Raw genomic sequence first — 19437 nt, 5'->3', positions numbered from 1 at the left:
ACTCGACTTAAAAAATTGAAAAAATGCTTCATTCTCTTAGAATTAGATTCTAATATGTTAAGCTCTGATATGATTAAAATTTGAAATCATTGCGATTAATAAATTTTGAAATATTAAGATTTTTGTATTTTTAGGTATGTAAACTTTTTTTTCAGCTGGTTACGAATTTTTTAATAATATTTTAATTTTTGAATTAATTGATAAAGTTTGAATTGTAGAAGTTGTATATACTTATACTTTATAATCCCCGAATTCGTTTATAATGATATAATAATTTATTTATTTATTATTAATTATTAATTGTCATAAAATTATATGGGGTCAGTTGAACCAGCAGTCCCGGAGACGATTAAACCACGGAGAAGCATGAGACATGCGCGCGCATCTTGACTCTACGTAAAAAATTAGGAAAACGGTTGACCCTAAAGGCCATCTCTGCAACTTCCCGCTAATTCCGTTAATCCTAGCCGCTTTTTTTGAGCTCTTCGAGCTCAAAAATACAATCTGTGAGTTTTTTTGAGCTCTCCGAGCTCAAAAAGATACCTTTTCTATGCTTATGAGCTCTTTGAGCTCAAAAGTCTGATAGAAGTTTCATAGAACACTATTTTTTGAATTTTCAAACCGCAATAACTTTTGAATAAATGAACCGATTTTTACGCGGTTGGCGGCATTCTACGCAGTTTTTTAAGCCTCATAAAGAATTTCTAAGTTTCAATTGGTCAAACTAGAAATTTCGGAGTAACTCCGAAAAAACACTTTTTTCGGTTTTCTTTCGTTCACGATATCTTTTGAACGAATCAACCGATTTTGATCGGATTGGCGGTGATCGGCGTGGTTTTTCAAGGTTGAGAGCTGATTAGTTTTTGGAATCGATCAGTAAAGCCGTTTAAAAGTTATCCTAAAAAAACCACTTCTGAAAAAAAATTTTTTTTAGATTTCTCCAAATTTCTCAAAATCTATCGGTCCGAATCGGTTCAAATTCACAGGAAATCTAAGTTTGGCGAAGCCCTTTCGAATAGCACCAACCGCGATGAAACAGGTTCAACCGTTCAAAAGTTATAAGAGGTTTACACACACACACACACACACACACACACACACACACACACACACACACACACAGACATAGTGACACCCTCGCGGGAATAGTCAGGAAAGCTTCTTAGGACCTCAAAACGTCGAGATCTGATAAAAACTCGACTTTCGAAAAACGGGCTAAAACCCGAAACGGGAAGTTAAAAATACTCAGGAAAATAACCTAACAATTTGATGAACTAAATTTATAATAAATATTTTTTTTGAATTGATTGTTAATTTATGTAATATAATATCTGTGCATTAAAAATGTGCAATAGTAATATTAACAAGTAACAATTAATATTTTATTTATTAAAAGCTCGGGTTTGAGTTTTAAATATTATTGGTTTAATTGACCCCGAGCAGTGGTTCAATTGCCCCCAAGCGAGGGTCAATTGAACCATTCGACGCGTTTGCATAAATTAATAATTTTTAAGAATTCACTTTGTTTATTGGCTAATTTATAGATTGATAATGATAGTAGACATAATAAACTACCATTTCAAGGAAAAAAAAATTATTATTTAGTTTTAATTCGAATAATAAAAAATTGCTAAACTTTTTTTGGTTCAATTTACGCTCTTCTCCTCTAAGGATAAATTTTAAAAAATATGAACACAATTCTTGTTAAAAAATTTAACTAAAAGTCAACTCAAATAATTTTTAATTGTTTCAAATTATTTTTCTTAACAAGAAAAAATAATAAATAAATTTGTCTAAAAAAAATAAAACAAAAAGCTATCAAGGAGCACAGACGGGTGGTTTAAATGAACCACACCGAGGAAATCCTGAAGGTGTGGACGGTAAATCAGAGTCCAAACCAATATGAAATATCAATTGCATTCCCGTTATTGAATGCCAGTCGAAGTGACAATGGAATGCCCAGTATCCTGTAAAATTAATTAAATTTATTTATTTATAACAATAGAAGCTGAAAATTAATATTATTATGAAGCAAATAATAAAAAAATAAATTTCAAACCAGGATTGTCAGCGCGGAACCGAAAAATAACCCATCCGCCCTGTGGAACAATAATGGAATCTTTAGCGGAAGGCCGGTCATAACCTTTGTGGAGTCTCAGACGCTTTTGGTGCCTGGCCATAACTTTTTCGATGTCTGATTCCGAGAGGTTATCCTGCTCCGGAAGACTTCCCATATCCAATACGTAGAAATTTCCGCCGTGGAGGTGGAACGGGTGGTTCAAAGTCGGCAAACGTTCTTTTAAGTTAAAATTTATTAAGCAGTTAATTAATTGTTCATTATTTAATAATAATTTTTATTAAAAAGGAAGTTACGTTTATCGTAGATTATAACTTCGACAATAGAATTTAGCGGGACATTTTGAACATGAGTGCAAGAGCAAGGCGTTCGGTCAACGGCGTGTTCTTTGCAGTAATTGGAATCCGGGGAATCACAAAAGTATTCATAGCCTTCGGGTTCGGTCAGTGGAGGCGCGCTAGGTGATTTGAAGGTTACGTTTCCCAGAACGCTCACCAGAGGGTCTGTGGCCTGAGGAGCTGAAAATTTTTTTTTATTTATTTATTTATTGAAAATCAAACGCCAATCGACTATATACAACAAAAAAAAAATACAATTTTGATTTTAAACGTAGGAAAGAAAAACAAAATCAGATAAGAGAGCAGAATTAGCTTAATTGCATATTATAATTGAATATTAATTAAATTAATTAACTACGATAGGGAAATAAATATTTTTTAAGGTTCTTGATGAAAGATTGGTAAGTACCACCATAAAAATCGATAGCTAAGTGCAGATAGTTGACGTGGTTAGCTATCCTGTTGTGAGGTCCATAAAGAACATGATTTTTTGTTATACTTGCTCTAAAAGTTCAAATTTTGAGCGCTGGGTGGCGTCCGAAAAGATACCCATTTCTAGAGACTCTACCATACCGTCTTTTTTCCGCGGCCTAGGCCGCAAAGTTTACTTCCCCCTTTTTTTCCGTACTATCCTTGTGCAATCGGATGAAATTTAGAACGAAATAAATCAAATTCTAGTGTACTGACCGATGATTTTGAGTATAGTACATTTAAACTTAGTTACTACCCGTGTAAAAAAAAAGTTTCCTGAAAAGTTCCGGAATAGTTCCTGGTCCGGAACGTTCCTATGATAAGATAATCCGGAACATCCCCGGAATACTTTTGCAATGTTCTCGAAATAGTTCTGGATCATTCATGGAACACTTCCGGAACATTTCCGGAAAATCTCCGACAGACTTATAAAACATCGCTGGAATACTTCGAGAATAAATTAGGAATACTTCCGGAACATAATCCAAACGTTTACCGGAAATGTTTCAGAAGTATTCGAGGATTTTTCCAGGAATATTTTAAACATATCCCCGATGTACTCCCGATATATTTTGTAACTATTCCCGATTTGTTCCAGAAGTATTTCGGGAATATTCCAGGAGTGCACCGGAGATGTTCCGGAAGTATTCCTAATTTATTCTGGAAGTATTCCAGCGATGTTCTATAAATCTGCCGGAGATTTTCCGGAAATGTTCCGGAAGTGTTCCACGGATGTTCCAGAACTATTTCGAGAACATTGCAAAAGTATTCCGGGGATGTTCCGGATTGTTAATAAAATAACAACCACGCCATAAATAAATATTAATAAAAAGATAATTAATATAAAATTAAGTTTTTTTATCCTCGTGAAACTTCATAAAATTTGAATATGTCATTATTTGCCTCCTATCCCTCAAAAGTTAAACTTATAGAGCGATAATAACAAAAAATATTGTATGTCATTTGGCCACTAAGTGGTGATTTTGACAACGACGATTTTACGATATTCGCTTTAAAGTTTGTGACGCAAATGTACAAAAACGAGCGTAAATTTCCGTTAAAATTACGCCCGTTTTCGTAGATTCCCCACCACAAGCCTTAAGCTCATATCGCAACATTGTTGTTGTCAGAAAATCGTCACTTTGCGGCCATATGGCATAAATTACTATTTTTTTTTATAGTTTTGTTTTCTCCCAACCTGACATAATTTAATTTTTTAATAAGTATTTAAATTATTAAAAATTGAAATTATTAGTGTTATAATAAATTTTAATTTTAAAGTTGTATCAAGAATTATAATTACTTATAATTTTAGTATTAAAAACTGTTTTTTGCCCTCCGGGCGGAAAGTGGCAACTTTCGTCCCACTGCGCTAAACAAAGTTGCCGCTTTCCGCCTTCGCCGGACAAAAAAATAGTATACAACTCTTGGAAAGTAAAAAAGAAAACCTCAGATCACATGTTTGTCAACAATTACATGTGATCTGAGGCTTTTCTTATTTTCCTTCCCAAGGAGTGTAATATACTATTAGGTACTAGTATTGAGAACCTCCGGCAGAGGGGGCATGATCGCTGAATTCTCCCCTTGTAGGAGAGTTAAATTTGAGGTGGGAAGTTTCTTAAAAATGGTACTTTTTCAATGCTTGAGCATTGTTTATCTGTCATTAGTTTTGTTTCTATTATCAACTGAGACGTATTTTCGTGTAAGACGAGACAATATTTTATGTATTTATTTTCTAAGAGATAGAAAAAAAATTTTTTTAAATAATAAAAATTTATATTTTATATAGGGGAGGAAGGGGTCAATTGAACCAAAAAAAGCTTAGCAATTTTTTATTATTCGAATTAAAACTAAACGATAATTTTTTTTTCTTGGAATGGTAGTTTATTATGTCTACTATCATTATCAATCCATAAATTAGTCAATAAACAACGTGAATTCTTAAAAATTATTAATTTATGCAAACTCGTCGAATGGTTCAATTGACCCCATATAATTTTATCACAATTAATAGTAAATAATAAATAAATAAACCATTATATCACTATAAACGAATTCGGGAATTATAAAGTATAAGTATATACAACTACTACAATTCAAACTTTATCAATTAATTCAAAAATTAAAATATTATTAAACAATTTGTTATCAGCCGAAAAAAAAGTTTACATACCTAAAAATACAAAAATCTCAATTTTTCAAAATTTATTAATCGCAATGATTTCAAATTTTGATCATATCAGAGTTTAGCATATACGAATCTAATTTTAAGAAGATGAAGCATTTTTTCAATTTTTTCGATTTTTTAAGTCGAGTGGTTCAATTACCCCACGGTTTAATTGACCCCTTTCTCCCCTACTCATATAACGCCAGGAAATTGTTTCTACGGGTTTTTGTGCAGCTGCAAAATTTTTCCACATGAAGTTTTATTAACTCTGAATAACTCTTCTAAAAGAGTCCGAAATTTTGAAATTACTTTGACTTTTTATGACAAATTAAAAATTTTCCACTTAGTAACACTTTTTCAGATTTTTTAAGAAAAAGTGAACATTTAAGAGCTGTTTTTTGTACTTCTTCTCAGTTTTTTTCAGAGAAATATTTCCACAAGGGTTTTGATAATCAAAATACGTATTTTGACCATAAAAAACTCGATGGATAATACTTTGTATACCAATAAGAAAAATACTTTTTTTTTTCCAGTGTAAATCTTAAAAAAAAAAACTAATTAAAACTTACAGAAGAAAACTGGATAGTTCTCGGGATCAGAACCGTACAAAACATTAAAAGTATTAGTCTCATTGAAATTATGGAACCAGAATGGTAAGTAAATTTGAACATCTGGATCAGGCTTAAGAATTTCTTCGTCAAAAGGATCTGCAGTTTTCAAATTACTCGCGCAGAAAGTCTCTTCCGCTGGATCGCAAGACCCGTCCAGTGGATTATAAAGCTGTAACAATTAATTTCAATAATTAGTAATTAATTTTTACAAATAACTGAATGAAGTTAGAAAAATAAATACAGTGCCACGAAGAAGTCCATCGCTGTAAGTCGGAGGATCACTAGCAGAATCTGAATCTTCGTCGCCTTGATACTGGAGCTTTGCCAATTGATTCACTTCAGTCTCTTGACACTCTCCGAGTCCACGTACTTGTATCCAATATGTTTTAACGTCGTTGTTTGTGTTGATGACAAAATCAACGCGCTCGCCAGAGCCAATAATAATCGTGTTGACTTCGACTGGCTCTATATTAGCCGCGTCTTGGGCGATCAATAACAATTTATGATCTTCAATGCTTAGTTGTGCCAAACATACTGTGGTGAATGCGTTTATCAGTCGGAACCGGTGTGTGGTATTAGGTTGGACGTAAAACGTTTCCAAATCTACGTCAGTCTCCGTTCCGTTTTCGAACTAAAAGAACAAAGAATTAATTTTTCTGCTTATGGGTGATTCTCTGTAAGGATGTCTTAAATTTGTACAAAATTTTCCGACCAAATTGTTTTTGATTTTATTAGAAAAAAAATTAACAAGGGCTACAAAACTATAAGCTTAACCATAATAAATAAACAGCCGATTTCATTTTTGCTTTTTCGATATTTGTGTATCTTTTGCCATATAACATGACAGGGGACTGTTTGCCAGGGGACTCTTTTTTTTTTATCAAATTGAGAAAAATCAAGCAAACTATTTCAATGCATTCAAATTTTCAAGTTCTCAATGAATGTTTACATTAATTGGAATAATATTAAGACTTATGGATCCAATTTTAGAAATAAATTATAAATAAAAATAATTGCCAGGGGACTGAGTTTTGAAGTGGCCCAGACATATATTTCCAATACAAACGGTGCTTTGTCACTAAATAAAATGCCAATAAAGCGCTAACAGCCCTATGGTTATTAACTCAAGGCTAGTTAGATCCTTATAAACCTTACAAAAGGTAAAATAACACGCTGGATTTTATTTTTTTTTTTCATTTCGATTTTTACTTGTATACCGTTCTTGGTTTTTACAAGGCTGGGTAGATGGTAGCTGTCGCATTCCGCGAGTGCGCCACCGTCATGTGTTTTTATACTGTCCTTGTTCATTCAACGCTTTTTTGGACCTCAGCACATCCTCTTTTCACTCCTGTATTTTCACTACATAATCAACCTTATTTTTCGCACATTTGTATACTCAACTCTTTATTATTATCACGCGGCTGTGGACCGACTTGACTTGTGCTTTCTGTACTGTATTTACCCTATTCCTCACCCCTTTCTATCGGTTGTTGGAATAGTGGCTATGAAGAAACCACAGAGAAAACCCATGCCAGTACAGCTCGGCTACCGGAGCGACCCCCGACGGTTGGTGTTGGAACTATTCGAACAATCGTCGGGGCTCGAACCCTCGCCTCACGGCATGATGTGCGAGCGAACTAACGGGATAATGACTTAACCCGCTCGGCCATCATGCCGCTCAACACGCTGGATTTTTTTTTGGCTTTGAACTTCTGGCAGAGGACTGTTCTTAAAATGCCTGGGACAAACTTTGGTTTAATGAATTTAATGAAACAAATTAATTTTCGGTACTTTTTATTGAAGAAGATTGTTAGTTAACTAATTAAGTTTATAAATATTATGGACCAAATTATATATTATGGACGAATAACTTAAAATTTAATTTTAAAGTTTTAATTTTGGAAATGGGGCAGCCTAGGGGACTGTTATTTCGGTGGTTTACGAATTTATAGCAAAAAAACCAAAATTTATTTCATTCTAGTTTTCAATGCTCCAAATAGAAATGTTTTTTTACTTTCGTAATAAATTTTTTTTAGTAACAAAATGACATTTTTTCTTATAAAAAAATTCCTAGGACAGCAAAAAACATCCTTACAGAGAATCACCCTTATGTTAATGGAAGTGATGTTGAAGATACTTACTGTATAAGTTCCACGACCGTTGATTAGAATATTTTCAGCCCTTTGGGTGGACCAGCGCTTACGTAGCCCAGGAAATCGCTCGGTAGCCAGCTCATGCATCCAGTCGCTGATGAGGATCACGTGTGCTGGATCATCAACTTCGTAGTACTGCGAATTGGGATCTTCTTCTCTTGGCTCGCGAATTATCAGCGGCCCGTATTGCCCGTCCAGCCGATGGACCGAGACATGAGAGTGGTAAAAAAAAGTCCCCGATTCGGCGGCTAGAAACTGGTACCGAAATGTGTCGAAAGCTTCTATAGGACACTGAGTAACGTAAGGCACTCCGTCATAGTGCTGATAATTACGCTGAAACAATCCGTGCCAATGCATCGTCGCTCCGACTCCTTCAGCCATATTTTCAACGTCCACCACAATGTAATCATTTTTGCAAACCTGCAACAGATATTTAATAAATAAATTTAAAACAATAATTTGCTTCCAGATTGCGCTTTTTATTTGCCGATATTGTTCACTGGGTATTAATTTTTGACGTAGATATTTACCTGAATGTGGGGGCCGGGTATCATGCGATTCACTGAAAACACAGTTCGTTCAACTCCATCAACGAGAATACACTCGCAGTCCGCTTTGTTTTTCAATCCTTGTGTCGTCGTCGGTTGGCACATTTCGCAAGCGCTGAAATTTATATTACGCAGATAATTATTTATAATAAAATTCAATTTTAAGTTTGTATTGACATTAATAATTTTGTTCTCATTATTATTACCATTATTCTTATTTCATTTTTATTACAGATAAATTTAATTAACTTTTTTTTTTGTTGACAATGGCTAACCTGACACAATACTTATTTTAACCCATATTTTTTTTCTTTATTTACCAATAAATATATATTTTACAGCTGAAAAGGAAATTCAATTTACACTTATTTGTACCCACTATAGTTGTACCAAATAAAATTTCCTCTCCAATCTCCGAGCGTTTTCAATGTTCATTTCTTTCCTCAAAAGAGGAAAGAAATGAACAATAAAATTTACCTGCTGAGTGCCGGAAAAAATTCCAATGAAAAAAAGTAGTAGCAAATTTTCCGTGTCTCATTTTTGCTACACTCTCGCATACATTCTTCTGGAGTGCTTAATTTCAGTCCATCGTCCGCACATTGCTGGCTAGTTGCAAAAATCGGTAGGATAAAAACCAGCAATATTAACATATTGATTTTTTTACAAACTTCCATTATTGCCTTTTATACTAAAAGTATTAACAACAGTCACAAACTTTTGACTATTAGCTGACCTTTGATAAAGCCACTAATAATTTATTTTTTTTCGCATCAATAGATATCGCGCGTTTTAATTATTCGGTCATTATCGCAACGGCAATTAGTTGACAATGTCAATGATTAGATACACAGATAATATGTTTAATAATTCAATGTCAAGTTAATTTGTTCTAACTAATTTTTTTATCCATAAATTATTTAACAATTTATTTTTTATAAAATTATTAAATATTCAAAATTATTAATAAAATTCTTCAACATACTAACAATATTTTTCAATTATTTAATGTCAGAATTAAATTATTTCTTCTTTAAACTATTTTAATGTTAGCCTAATTTATTGATATATTTTCTTCTTATCAATTGTAAATTATTTATTAATATTAATACGACATTGAAAATATTCTCTCAATGTCGTATGAAGTAAACAAATTTTTCAAGACTTCCTGACGTCAAACATTCTTATTGCACGCCTTATAAGCGAAGCGTTGAGGTAGTGCTCTACTCTCGACATGTCAAAAAAAGTAATTTTCTCGAAACTGCAATTGATTTTTTTTTACTTATATCGCACAGGATAATATGAGTGCACTTATATCAAGTCAAATAATCTGTAAGGTGCATAAAATATATTTCAATAACAATTGTTTTGTTTAACATAGTAAATAATAACATAAAAATAATCTTCTCTAGACGACCGTGTGTTTGTGTTTATGGATCCGTGTATGTAGCAGGGAAATTGGTCGAAAAAATTATCGTACCGGAATCATTTTTTTTTATCATCTAAAGTAACACACTAAGGACTTTCTCAATTTATATGAGCGTTAAATTCACTGTCGTTTAATTATTATTCATAAAAAACTAAGATACGATTGTGTATTTATATATCTATATATACATTTTATTATAGTATTTTTTTTCCTTACTTTAGAATTATGGCGCCACTAAACCATATCAGAATTTTCTGTTTTTTATTATTTTGTTTTTTGTATTTTATTTTAATCAATTTTATTGTGAAAAATGAGATTATGAGGCGTGCACTTTTGGATTTTTCAAAATTTTTTAAAATATTGGAAGTAATAAAATTTGAATTGTTTTTAATACTTCTGAATATTTTTTAATTTCTCCTTTTATAAAGAATTAATATTGTCGGTTTGAACAATTTCTTTTTTCTTTGGATAAATTAAAAAGTCAAGTTAATTTTTTGATTTGTGAAAAGTATGATTTTTTCACAATTATCATGCTAATAAAATTTTATGCAATTCATTCCGTCAAAACATATTTTTTCATATCAACGGATAAGAAAAAACTAATATTTCGTTCAAATCGGTGTTAATTTTTTGGAGTTGTCGATCATTTTGAACCAATATTCGACTTCCTCCGTTACTTCTAAAAAAAATAACAATGAATTTTTAAAGTTGAAAAAAAATTTTAAGCTAAATAATTATGTTCTTGTTAACTGTTGGGTTGGCATGTTGAAAATATCCCATAAATGTTATTTATGCTATGAAAATGATACTAAACCTTAAAACTAACAACCAATAAAAAAAAAAAACGGTAATCGATCATTTTGAATAAAAAATATAGTTCTAATAAATGAAATAATTTCTTTAAAATATTCCATATATTTTGCAAGGCTGAAAAATATGATTTTTGTATTACACCGATAGAAGGATTTGTTTATAGTTAAAAAGATTTGTTAATATTTAACAAATCATTTATTAAGAGCCATTTGTTAGTTCTTAACAAATATTTCTTAGTATTTAAAAAGATTTATTAATATTTAATAAATGAATATCAGATTTATTAAATACAAACAAATCATTTTAAATACTAAGAAATATTTGTTTAATACTAAAAAGTGGTCTCTAATAAATGATTTGTTACCTATTAACAAATATTATTTAATACAAATAAATTCTTCTATCAGTGTAAGTTTTCTGTTTTTTATTGTTTTGTTTTTTGTATTTTATTTTAACCAATTTTATTGTGGAAAATGAGATTATGAGGCATGCACTTTTGGATTTTCCAAACTTTTTAATACTTTATTTAGTTGAGGATAAAATGGGATTTTTGGTTAGCGCGGCTTGTTTGTGCCGACGGCGGTTGAAACAAACGTTCTGTTTGAATCATCCACATACATATTCGATTAAATTCATAATTATTCTCATACTAGCTCGTTAGTTGATTGTCATTCCAATTTATTTAATTTAACACTCTGGAATTAGTCGATTGGTATGCAATATGAAATCAAAATGATATGCTTTTAACCTAAAATAGGTAAACAAACAAATAAGTTCTTTATTGTGTCGGACAAATATCCGGTTTAAATGAACCGCATCGAGGAAATCCCGGCGGGGTTGGCGGTAAATCGGACTCTGAGCCGATATGAACAACCACCTGCATTCCAGTTATTGAATGCAATTCAAAGTGACAATGGAATGCCCAGTAACCTATTGTTGAAAAGTTATTAATAGTTTGCAGTTAGTTAATTATTTTATCATTAATAAATATTATGAATTGTTTGTAGACCTGGATTATCTGCGCGAAACCGGAAAATTACCCAACCACCCTGAGGCACCAGAACGGAATCTTTAGCGGAGGGTTTGTCGTAAGATTTATTGACCAGACGCTCGCGGTGTTTCGAAACCACTTTTTCAATGTCGTCCATCGTGAGAGCTGGCTGTTCTGGAAGACTTCCGATGTCCAGCACGTGGAAGTTTGTCCCGTGGAGGTGGAACGGGTGGCTTAAGATCGGCATTCGTGCTTAAATTAAGTAAGAAATTGATTAATCTGTTAATAAAATAAGGAAGTACTTTTTTGTCGTATGTTAAAAGCGAAAATTTACCTTGATCGTAGATTACAACTTCGACGATGGAATCCAGTGGAATGTTTTTGACGTGTGTACAAGAGCAAGGCCTTAATTTGTCGGCGTTTGATTCGGATTTACAGTAGTCGGTATTCTCGCAAAAGTATTCCTGGCCCTCGGGCTCTGTCAGAGGAGGCGCGCGAGGTGATTTGAAAGTTATATTGTTTATTATATTTGCTACTGGAGTTTCTCCAGGTCCCACTGAAAATTAGTGAGTACAGTTTAAATTTTTCTTAGAAATTATTAAAAATTTATGAAAATTGAATTAGATATTTGATCATTTTTAAAATTTTTGTAACAATCAAATTATAGCAAAAAATTAGGAAAACGGTTGACCCTGAAGGCCATCTCTGCAACTTCCCGCTAATTCCATACCTAGGCGCTTAAAATTGCACTTATGACGTTTTTGAGCTCTTCGAGCTCAAAAATAAAATTTGTGTTATTTTGAGCTCTCCGAGCTCAAAGAGTTAGCTGTTCTATGCTTTTGAGCTCTTCGAGCTCAAAAGCCTGATAGAGGTTTAATGAAACACTATTCTTAAAATTTTAAAACTGCAATAACTTTTGAATGAATTAACCGATTTTTACGCAGTTGGCGGCCTTCGACGCAGTTTTTTAAGCCTCATAAACGATCTTTAAGTTTAAATTGATCGAACTAGGAATTACGGATTAATTCCGAAAAAACACTTTTTTCGGTTTTCTTTCGTTCACGATATCTCTCGAACGAATCAACCGGTTTTGACAGGATTAGGAATGACTGACGTGGTTTTTTTAAGCTTAAAAACTGATAGTTTTTGGAGTTGATCGATAGAATCAATTAAAAGTTATTCCAAAAAATCCTCATTTAAAAAAAATTTTTTTCTCAGTTTTTTTTTGAGATTCCTCAAAATCTATCGGTCTGAATCGGTTCAAATTCACAGGAAATTTAAGTTTAAGCGAACTTTTCAGAACGCCGTTTGGTAGGTTCCGAACGGTTCAGTCGCTCAAAAGTTATAAGCGGGTCACATACTTACACCCCCCCCCCCCCACACACACACATACAGACATATTGACAACATCGCGGGGGTAGTTAGGGAAGCTTCCTGTGACTTTACAACGTCAAGATCTGATATAATAACTTTCTGATTGTTGAAAATCTTCGATTTTCTTAGCGGGATGTTAAAAAAAGATGAGAAAAAAAATTGACTTATAGAAATTTACAAAAATTAAAAAATTCAATTTTTTAATCCTTTAATGTTCGGCCTTGAATCCCCACTCTTAATTCGAGTCATGTCTTTTTCTTTAAGTGAGAGAGCTGTAGTCTTTTTCTAGAGAGGAGGCTAGAAAAATAGTAGAAAGGGACGCATGGACAGACTACTACAACTAAACCGTCTCTCACACAACCGTATAACGGACTATGATTGGCTCTCTCCCCTAGCACCTCACACCGAGATTCTTTGCGCTTCCAGAACATTAAAGGGTTAAAATAAATTTATTTTTTGAATAAAATTGGTGTAAATTTCCGCATTTGGCCGGAAATGCTGTTAAATAAAGCTGCTATTTAAAATTCTATGAAAATCAAATAAATCGTCTCAACCCAAAATATCTTAGAAAATGCTCAAACACGGCACCTGCTAAAAGCGGAACTCAAACTTCCAATTTTAAAATGTTTTCCACGGAAAAATTGAATTTTGGTACACCCTAGAGTGTACATAAATTTTTATATTAATCAATTAAAAAATTTTTTTAAATGATTAAAAAATCGCTTGTTTTAGTTCCATAAGTACGAATAAATCCTAGATTTTGACTTACTGAAAAATACCGGATAATCTTGAGGATCCGAGTGGAACAAAACATCGAGAGTTGAGGTATTAACTTTGTAATTATGAAATCCAAAAGCCAAGAACATTTGCACATCTGGATCGACCTTGAGGATATCTTAGTCGAATGGATCTGCAGTTTTCAAATTACTTGAGCAAACAGTTCCTTTTTCTGGATCGCACGACGCGTCTAGCGGATTATAGAGCTGAAATAATGAACAATAACAATAATCAACAATAGATAGTTAATTAAATAAAGTAAAAACTAAATAAGAGAGTACAATCCCTTGGGGAAGTCCTTCGTCGTACGTCGGAGGATCGCTGAAGTTTGACTCAGAATCTTGATAGCTTTGGTACTGGAGCTTTGCCAGTTGGTTAACTTTTTTTTCTTCACAGATTCCAAGACCGCGTACTTGTATCCAGTATGTCTTAGCAGTGTTGTTTGTGTTTATAACAAAATCAACACGCTCGCCGGAGCCAATTACGATTGTGTCAACATAAACGGGCTCCATGTTAGCCGCATCTTGGGCGATCAATAGTAGCTGATGATCTTCAATGTTGAATTGCGCGAGACATATTGTTGTAAAGGAGTTTATCAATCGGAACCGGTGTCTGGTATTAGGTTGGACGTAAAATGTTTCCAGTTCTACGTCGGTCTTGTTTTCGTTTTCATACTGGAAAATAATTAACGAATTAATTGAATCCAATTGGTTCATATCAATATCAGCGAATAATTTAATGAACTTACCGTGTAAGTTCCTCGACCGTTGATCAAGATATTATCAGCAGCTTCACTGTTCCAGCGCTTACGTAGCCCAGGAAATCGCTCGGTAGCCAGCTCATGCATCCAGTCGCTGATGAGGATCACGTGTGCTGGATCATCAACGTCGTAGTACTGCGAATTGGGATCGTCTTCTCTTGGCTCGCGAATTATCAGCGGCCCGTATTGCCCGTCCAGCCGATGGAGCGCAACATGGGAGTGGTAAAAAAAAGTCCCCGATTCGGAGGCTGGAAACTGGTACCGAAATGTGTCGAAAGTTTCTATAGGACACTGAGTAACGTAAGGCACTCCGTCATAGTGCTGATAATTACGCTGAAACAATCCGTGCCAATGCATCGTCGCTCCAATTCCTTCAGCCATATTTTCAACGTCCACCACTATGTAATCATTTTTGCAAACCTGCAACAGATATTTAATAAATAAGTTTAAAACAATAATTTGCTTCCGGATTGCGCTTTTTATTTGCCGATATTGTTCACTGGGTATTCATTTTTGGAGTATATATTTACCTGAATGTGGGGGCCGGGTATCATGCGATTCACTGAAAACACAGTTCGTTCAACTCCATCAACAAGAATACACTCGCAGTCCGCTTTGTTTTTCAATCCTTGTGTCGTCGTTGAATTGCACATTTCGCAAGCGCTGAAATTTATATTACGCAGATAATTATTTATAATAAAATCCAATTTATATTTGTATTGACATTATTAATTTTATTTTCATTATTATTACCATTATTGTTATTTAATTTTTATTACAGATAAATTTAATTAACTCATTCCAATTGACAATAGCCAACCTTACACAATGCCGCGCGTTGTATACACATATAGTCTTCGTAAAGTTAATCCAACCCCTAAAACTTTGTTTTCAATAGTTATTTGCATAACTTTAATTGTTTTCAAGTTAAAACCGCTTGAATAATCATATAATCATTTTAACATCTAATTATTTTTAAACTTTATAACGGATGTAGATCCTAAATATTGATTATACCAACTTCTTACAAACTTTTAAAAAATTCTAATTTTGACCTACTTGCTTCTTTATCTACCGAAATTTGTTGTAATACTGAAATTAAGAAACTTATTTAAAAATATTCAAGATTTTTTAACAAATAAATTATAGGAAGAATTATTTAACCTAAAAATTCTACTTTTAAAAATTGTAAAAAAATACTAATGCAATTTTTTAAAAATAATTATTTAGTTTATTTATCAAATAAAATAAAAAATAATCAAATGTCTCTTAATTTCAATGTTATAAATTCGTTTCATTGTTACTGATAATTACTCTGTCGTTCAAACAATATTTATTCAATAATATCGTCATAACATATTAATTCAACTTTATTTAATTTGACAAAATAAATTATTAAACAAACTTTATGTTCGTAAACAAATTGAAGCTATAAAACAAGTTTAATAGCCTATTAACATCAAATTAATCGTTAAATATAAAATGATAACCTCAAAACTTTACTCTAATTTAAAGGATGCGCAAATTATTTTGAATTGTACACACAAAGTAATTTTAAGTTGCAATTAAATGGTTTATGCTTTAAGTTTTTTTAGAATACACTGAAAGAAAAAATTTCTTTTGAAAAAAATAAAAAATATTGTAATAAAAAATTATTTTGTTCATAAATTTCAACAATTTTATTTTATAGTTGAAGAAATCAAAATTTTTCTCACAGTAACTTTATTGTTAGAATTTTTTATCTAGAAATGATTTCCAAAATAAAAAAACTTTTTTTTGGTAATTATTTACAAGTGAAGTCAACCCATGCTAATTTTTAAGCAAAATGTTAAGCCATGTTAATTTTTTTTTTTTTTTTTTTTTTCATCAAATTGAAGAATTTTTTTTTACTTTGTTCGTTTTTTTTATGTAATTTTCAAAAAAAAATATAACTAAAACATCAAAAAAAGATAAAATAAAAATTTTATCCAAAAAAATAAAAGCAAAAATTTTTTCCAACTTTTAGGGGCAAAAAAGCTATCGAAATCTTTATTTTTTTCTTTTACGACTTTTTTTATCATAAATGCGCCGTAAAAACAAGCAGAATTTAAAAAGAAATTGAAAATGTTAATTTTTCACCTAATTATGACCCAAAATGGGTTTGACCTCACTTGTAAATAATTACCTTTTTTTTCAACAAGAAAAACTTTCTACTATGAGAAAAATTATTATTTTTCCAGCTAAGAAATAAAATTGTTCAAAATTTTCAACAAATTAATTTCTTATTCCATTATTTCTCATTTTTTTTAAAAGACATTTTTCTTTTAGTGCACTGATAAAAAAATCAACTTGACTTAAGAGCCAAAATCTTGAACCAAGAATACCATTTTAAAGAAAATGATTTTCTTGAGTCAAGAGAATAAATTCTTGAGTCAAGAAATTATTTTTTATTTAAGTAAATTTTTCTTGTCTCAAGAATTTATTCTCTTGATTCAAGAAAATCATTTTATTCAAAATGGTATTCTGGGTTCAAGATTTTGACTCTTGAGTCAAGTTAATTTTTTTATCAGTGTGTATTGTCATCCTTTGATAAAAAAATTAGAATAATTTTATTCTTTTGATGCTAACAAAAATAATTTTGAATTACAAAATATTTTTTTAATTTAAGTAATAATTTTCATGTTTGACTCAAAAAATAAAAGTTTTACAAACTGATTTTTTCAATTTAAAAATATTTTTTCTTGAATCAATTTTTTAATCATAAAATTACCTGCTGAGCGCCGGGAAAAATTCCAGCGCAAAAAAGTAGTAGCAAATTTTCGGCGTCTCATCTTTGCCACAGTTTCTCGTACATTCTTCAGGAGTGCTTAATTTCATTCCATCCTCAGCGCACTGATTAGCGGCCAAAACCGGGAGGAAAATCACCGTAAAAAATTTAACGAACATTACTCTTGACAAATTTTTCGCAAACTGAGGAAAAACATTGAAACTGTGACAGGAAAAAAATTATTTTTATTTAAAATAATAAATAACAATTAATGTCAATTCTTAACCGAACAACAGTATCCACTTACATTGGTTAAAAGTAAAAGCAATTAAATATCAGACGTCATAACCAATTAATTTTTTTCCTTAAAGTAATTTTAACTTTTGGTAAAATGACATGATAACAATACTAGCAATTACAAGCTCACAACAATGGACCGTGAGATATTGTTAAATAAAAAGATTATCGGACAGTTTATTTAGCAATAATGGCCGACTAAGAGTAACGATGTATCCAAGAAGCTGACAGTGATGAAACGTTTAAGAAAATAAAAACACGCGTCCGGTGTGTTTTTACCCCAGGAACAAAAAGCAGCCTCATACGTGTAATACAGCAGAACAAGCATCTAGAAATGAAAAAAAAAAAAAAAACCAAACATCAGCATGACTGTTTACGAGACGGATAAAAACGCCTTGATCATCGGCTACGTGTAATCATCTAGCCGCTATTACTTACCCGCTTTTCATCGCCGTAAATGTGTAAAAAGGCTCCCATTGTCCAGATCCATTTGCATTGGGTTTTTTGCACTTGGTTCTAACGACACAGTCGGATACTGCTAGTGGGACTCCCGCTCGAACAGGGCTTTCAGGTGCTCGAGAATATAAAAAACGTCGAAGCTCTTGACGTCTATAGAACCCAGTTTCCGTCATTCATAGTTCATAGTCGCTATGACTGTCCGCAGTCACCACTCGCTAGTCATCCAGTCGGAGATTTTTATCAAATGAAAAATGAAAAATATTATAAAAGTTGTCATTTACATGGAAAATCCCTTTCACCATCATCCAAAGGGATTCTCTTTTATTTTTTTACTCCGGCTAATAAATAATACGCGTTTTAATTAAATCGGGGGATGAATTCCGCGGGTTCTGAGCCTCCAGATTCTCTCGTTAATTATTGTTTGAGGGTAATGAACTTTGGTGAGGGTTGCTTTATAAGCTTAAGAAAATTTATTCCCCGGCTATAAGATTGTTTTGAATTTTTGGGCTAGAAATTTGTCAAGAGATTAAGATCATCTGGAATTATTTTTTGTTAATTGATAAAGATTAAGATCTTTTAGAATAAATTATCTTATGTAAGCTTGTAATATAAATTTTTAATTCACAATTAAATTATTACGCAGTAAGAATTATATTTAATACAAGATTAGTGATAAAAAAACAAGTTTAAACATTTCGTGCAAAGAAAAAGTAGTTATAACTACTCGGCGCCATTAATTATCACAGAATTATAAATGACCTGCGTGAGTTAACCTCACTAAATATATAACAACAAAATCTTTATTTATTTGACTGCTTTTTTCTCACCTTCGTTGGACTTTTTACCCGCTTTTATTAGCTTCACATTTATTTATGGATTAAACAGAAGCTTTTAATTAGATTTTTGACAATGTAATAATTTAATAACTTTGTCCCATTATCTTGATTACGATTGCGATTTTTTATATCCGGAGACACGGTAGTGTTTTGCGTCAAGTACTCAGGCGGGTACTAAAAAATTTATAGCTTAATCTTTGAGACAAACATGTGACTAAGGTTAAGATTAACTAGGAAATTTTGTACATTTTACACAGAAAAAAAAATCTTAACTCAAGAATAATATTCTTGACTTAAAAACTTTTATAGGAAGAATACCAAAATCTTCCAGATTGATTAAAATATTTGTTTATTTAACTGCAACTGCGGAAAAATTTCTTTGAAATAACTGTGAAAAAATTTTAATAAGTACGAATAATAGTTCATAAAGTTTTTTATTTTCTTAAAGAGTCTAAAAAGTCTTATTAAGTCGAAAAAACTCTTCTTAGAAAGTCAGATTTTTTGCAAGATTTGGGACTCTGTCAGAAGAGTTATTTAGAGTTATTAAAACTTCTTTTTTTTTTTAATTTTTATTTCAAGTCGCTTTTTAACAA

At 31.9% G+C, this 19437-nt stretch overlaps 3 protein-coding genes across 4 annotated transcripts in view; 1 reads left to right on the top strand and 2 right to left on the bottom strand.

Moving 5' to 3' along the window:
* LOC123264519 (INO80 complex subunit B) overlaps window positions 1–11688 on the top strand; it is a 34754-nt gene extending 23066 nt beyond the window's left edge. Inside the window, exon 5 of the mRNA XM_044727802.1 lies at window positions 11612–11688. Within this exon, the coding sequence (XP_044583737.1) occupies window positions 11612–11657 (46 nt within the window). The 3' untranslated portion in view covers window positions 11658–11688. The remainder of the gene's footprint in view (window positions 1–11611) is intronic.
* LOC123264516 (laccase-1-like) lies at window positions 1758–17446 on the bottom strand. 2 transcript variants are annotated; one of them, XM_044727798.1, is made up of 8 exons: window positions 17256–17446; window positions 8348–8480; window positions 7806–8237; window positions 5906–6295; window positions 5623–5833; window positions 2374–2595; window positions 2060–2296; window positions 1758–1967 (listed from the first exon to the last, which is right to left on the bottom strand). In XM_044727798.1, exons 1-8 carry the CDS (start codon window positions 17429–17431, stop codon window positions 1819–1821), a joined length of 1950 nt encoding a protein of 649 aa, XP_044583733.1. In that variant the 5' UTR covers window positions 17432–17446; the 3' UTR covers window positions 1758–1818. The 2 variants fall into 2 exon arrangements, with proteins under 2 accessions (XP_044583733.1, XP_044583732.1); XM_044727797.1 differs by lacking the exon at window positions 17256–17446 and adding an exon at window positions 8843–9122.
* LOC123264520 (laccase-7-like) lies at window positions 11269–13939 on the bottom strand. The gene is made up of 4 exons (XM_044727803.1): window positions 13739–13939; window positions 11930–12151; window positions 11614–11847; window positions 11269–11534 (listed from the first exon to the last, which is right to left on the bottom strand). The coding sequence occupies exons 1-4, from the start codon at window positions 13833–13835 to the stop codon at window positions 11383–11385; spliced, it is 705 nt and encodes a 234-aa protein (XP_044583738.1). The 5' UTR covers window positions 13836–13939; the 3' UTR covers window positions 11269–11382.
* Window positions 17447–19437: the final 1991 nt, after the last annotated feature.

The sequence above is a fragment of the Cotesia glomerata genome, linkage group LG5 (assembly GCF_020080835.1).
Source record: "Cotesia glomerata isolate CgM1 linkage group LG5, MPM_Cglom_v2.3, whole genome shotgun sequence".
Lineage (NCBI taxonomy): Eukaryota > Metazoa > Arthropoda > Insecta > Hymenoptera > Braconidae > Cotesia > Cotesia glomerata.
Note: the sequence above shows the minus strand (reverse complement) of the source record. Positions and strands in the feature narration are given on the sequence as shown.

What these genes read in the sequence shown, in the direction of transcription:
- LOC123264516 (XM_044727797.1), bottom strand. Translation starts at nt 9,039, where the DNA reads ATGGAAGTTTGTAAAAAAATCAATATGTTAATATTGCTGGTTTTTATC. An exon ending in TACCCGGCCCCCACATTCAG is followed by an intron (nt 8,238 to 8,347) that starts GTAAATATCTAC and finishes TATCTGTTGCAG; the next exon opens with GTTTGCAAAAATGATTACAT. An exon ending in GTTCCGCGCTGACAATCCTG is followed by an intron (nt 1,968 to 2,059) that starts GTTTGAAATTTA and finishes TTAATTTTACAG; the next exon opens with GATACTGGGCATTCCATTGT.
- LOC123264520 (XM_044727803.1), bottom strand. Translation starts at nt 13,835, where the DNA reads ATGTTCTTGGCTTTTGGATTTCATAATTACAAAGTTAATACCTCAACT. An exon ending in AGATTATCCGGTATTTTTCA is followed by an intron (nt 12,152 to 13,738) that starts GTAAGTCAAAAT and finishes ACTAATTTTCAG; the next exon opens with TGGGACCTGGAGAAACTCCA. An exon ending in AGTTGTAATCTACGATCAAG is followed by an intron (nt 11,848 to 11,929) that starts GTAAATTTTCGC and finishes ACTTAATTTAAG; the next exon opens with CACGAATGCCGATCTTAAGC.